Genomic DNA, 3,941 nt, shown 5'->3' on the forward strand with positions numbered 1-3,941 from the left:
AACAACGACAAAATGAATTTTTAACGTAACAGTTCAACTTTCAACCATTTAGTAGAATGTCTTTACTAAAGAAAGATGAATTCGCAACAAGAAATGTAAGGAAATTGGCTATTATAATTCAGCACTATTTCTTTTTTGAAATGCTACTTCTACTCGAAAAGCGATTTAAGATACTTCTTTATCTAAAACTTCAAAGAGGGGTATTTCAAATTGTAACAAACTCGAACTTGGAATAGGAATTCTTTCAAATTCCTTTTTTTCTAAATTCTTATTATAATTCTTTTTTTTTACTTCCACGTTCTAAGTGAAATTATATTTCTGTGGAGCAAGCGAATAAAACGTAAAATATAATCTATATATATATATTTTGCTTTGCAAATCCCGGCTTTTTTGTCAAAAATTTAGGTTTTAATAAACATTTTAGTTGAACACTTGTTCGCTTTAGTCGAAAATTAATACTCTCGGTTGATTTTTTCACTTTGAAGCATTTACAATTGAATTTAACATAGTATAAACAGTAATTTATTCTCTTATTTTTCGCGAAAAATATTCCGATTTCCTGTTTTTTAGAGCCCTTTAGCCTGTGAAGATCTTTTTGATTTGCAACTACAGAATTCATGTCATTTAAATCTACGAAATTACCATTTTTGTCTTATAATGTCGTGCACCTGTGTTTATAATTCTTAAAAAATAATTCGAAACCCAGGATGGCAGTTTTGATCAAAGAAAAAAATGCCCCATCATTTCCCGGTTTGCAAACATTTTTCACTGCCAATGAAATTTAAAAAATCAAACTATATTCTAAACATTTTTCCATATAAAGCAATAAACAACAAATTCAAGCATTCAAATGGAACACTGAGTTCCAAACTTGTAAAATTGAAGTGAACTTTTATCAATCATAGAGCTCAAAGATTCAGATTAAGTTCCAAAAATATAAATCCACGTTAACATTTTCAATAGTCTAAATTAAAGAATAAAGCAATGAACTTTAAAAATTTTCAAAATTATATTATTTTCAGTAATTTTAAACTACACATTCAAAATTGAAAAATATTTTTTTCAACTTAACAGTTCTTAAATTATTTTTATTTTAGATAGTCTAGGCATCCTTAAAAAACTTTAAATTTTATTTAAAAATCTTGGGAAATCTAGAAGTGGTTTAAAATTTTTTCAAATTCAAAATGATTTTTTTTTTTTCGGAACTTTTAAATATATTTCAAAATTAATTGAATTTTTTCTGTAACTTTTAGAAAATTCTGCAAATTAAAAAAAAATGAATTTATAAATAATAATAGAACACATATTATTTGTAAAAATATTAAGAGTAATTTTAAGAGATATTTAGAAGTTTTGAAAAGATTCGAATTAAATTTAGAACTTGAAATAATTTCAAAAACTTACAGCTGAATTTAAAATAAGATGTAGATTTTTGCATATTTCAAACAAAAATTTTTTAAAAGAATTTTGAAAGACTTCAAAAGAATAAAAAATTTTCTTAAGATTCTTAGAAAAATTATTGTAACAGAAAGTTTAAGAAGATTTTAACAGATTTAAAAAATTATCAAAGAATAAAATGGAAGATTTTAAGAATTTTTTTTTATTTGCAGGATTTTCAAAAATTGTAGGAAAATTTCAATTAATTTTCAAATATATTTAGAAGTCCTGAAAAAAATGTTAACAAACTTCGTTTAAATTACATGAAATAATTTCAAGTTTTCAATTAATTTTGAAATTCTTCGTAACTTCTAAATGTCTCTTAAAATTTCTCAGATTTTTTCTACAAATAATAAGTGTTCAATTGTTATATATGCGTCAAAATTGAACAATTTCAGTTATAAATTAAACACTTTTTAAATAGAACAATTAAAATTGTAACGCTAAAAGTTGAAAAGTTCTTCGAAAATCTAAAGTTCAAAGCTTTCTATGTAAAACAATTCAGTTTCAATTTGTTTTCTTTTAAATATTTGGTTTCAATTTACTCGTCCTAAATGAACAGTGAAATATTGCTAAATATTAAATATTCTTTTTCTACATTAAGAAATTTCAAATTAAATGGGATAAATATTACATAATTTACACTCACAATATTTTAAATCTAATAAAAACCTTCAATTGTGAGTATATTATTGTGGATTCATGTTCAAGTTGAAAATAATAAAACGCAAATTTACATTTTTTAATGACTAAAAAAATTAATAGAAATAATATGCTAATAAATTTATTTATTAAATTTAATATAAAAAATAATATAAACGAAGACCTGAAACACTGAATTATAAATATATTATTTATAAATCATGAAAATTTTTATTTACAAATAAAATTATCGGAATAAATGATACATTAATTCCAATTCTTATTAAGACTTTCGGATTGAGACGGTTACAAGGTGGAAATTCTCACATTTTTAACTGATTTAGAATTGCTTGTTCAAATTATTGTTCACATAAGTACAGATCCATTTTTAAAATAATTTATTTATATTTACAGTTGATAAAATAAAACTGGTTTTTATCAAAAAGTTTCAACTCAAATGCTTTTAATTTTTAATTGTTTAAACCTTCAAAAATAAACTTTAATTATTTTAAAAACTGTTAAAATCGAACTTTGGCACTTATCTTCTGAAAATTCGGGAACTTTTTATTAAAAAATCTTCAATCTTAAAAACTTTTAATTTTCAATTTTTTTTAACCTTTAAAACTGCATTTTAAAATTCTTTAAATAAAAATGTATGCTTTAAAATTAAAAATTGTAAAGTGAAAGATTATTGAATCAAGCATTTTAAACTAAATGATATTATTTATAAAAATCACAATTTGAAAAATTATTTTTTAAGAACGGTTGAAATCAGTATCGTAAAATTCCCCGGCCCAGCGGCCACTCTGGAAACCACCTTCTGATCAAATATATTTTCCTAGGATTTGTAAATATGATAAAAAGAAGTCCGATTTAATTAATTATAACTTCAGTACTACAAATGTCATTACAAATGAAAAAAAAAAAAAAACCATTTAATTTAATACAATTTTAAAACAAATTCAGGCATGCTGGGAAAAATTCCTTGATATATATCCAATTAGATAGTCTACCTGCAATCTCAAAGTTTTTGTTCGTTTTTATAAATTTCTAATGTAAAAGAGATAAAAATGTAATGAAAAAAATGATTCTACTTTCGAAATAAATAACATAATTAATCTTTTTGTGGATTTATTATAGCAAATAAAAATACACTTTCGTAAGATTGATTTACGAACGTGGACGCTCCTTCTTCTCCTTGTAGAGGGCCAACAAGGAGACGTTAGCGACCTTCACGACCTTAAATCGTACTCCAGGAATATCTCCTACGGCGTGACCTTTCCTACCGAAACCTGCCACCAAGACTTCGTCGTTCTCCTCGATATTGTTGAGACAACCGTCCCGAGGTACGAACGCCGTGATCTTCTTTCCGTTTTTAATCAGCTGTACTCTCACGCACTTACGGATAGCGGAGTTAGGTTGCTTGGCTTCAACGCCACTGTCAAAAATTCGAATATTTAACTTCAGGAACTGGCTTTGAGCCTAGAATTCAAAGTGTTTTGTAAGATATTGGAATGCTGATTACTCACACTTTCTCGAGAACAATTCCCTTTGCGTGAGATGCACCTCCGAAGGGATTAGCCTTCCATCTGGTTCCAAGATGGGCTTTTTTGTAGTCTTTGTCGCACCATCTTTGGTCGCGTCTATGATTCACGTGCTTGCGAGCAGTTCGAAGACCGCGAGGCTTACCTGCAAAAAATTTTTTCTTCATAAAATCCAAGTGCATAAAAAAGGGTTGCATGATTTATCTACAAATTTTTGTATTTAAATCGCATTTTCTTAGCTTGAGTTCGAAATAATAGAGGGTGGCCGTTTTAATCGAAGAATAAAATTCTTGGTCATTTCCCGGTTAACAAACATTT

The 3,941-nt window shown here is 26.2% G+C and overlaps 1 protein-coding gene across 1 annotated transcript in view; it reads right to left on the reverse strand.

Annotated features, from left to right (window-relative positions):
* Positions 1–3,193: 3,193 nt before the first annotated feature.
* Positions 3,194–3,941, reverse strand: part of LOC117182147 (40S ribosomal protein S23) — a 3,610-nt gene continuing 2,862 nt past the window's right edge. The window contains exons 2-3 of the mRNA XM_033375197.1: positions 3,609–3,768; positions 3,194–3,517 (exon numbers count right to left, since the gene is read on the reverse strand). Coding sequence (XP_033231088.1) covers positions 3,250–3,517; positions 3,609–3,768 — 428 coding nt within the window. The 3' untranslated portion in view covers positions 3,194–3,249. The remainder of the gene's footprint in view (positions 3,518–3,608; positions 3,769–3,941) is intronic.

This window comes from Belonocnema kinseyi, chromosome 10, assembly GCF_010883055.1.
Source record: "Belonocnema kinseyi isolate 2016_QV_RU_SX_M_011 chromosome 10, B_treatae_v1, whole genome shotgun sequence".
Lineage (NCBI taxonomy): Eukaryota > Metazoa > Arthropoda > Insecta > Hymenoptera > Cynipidae > Belonocnema > Belonocnema kinseyi.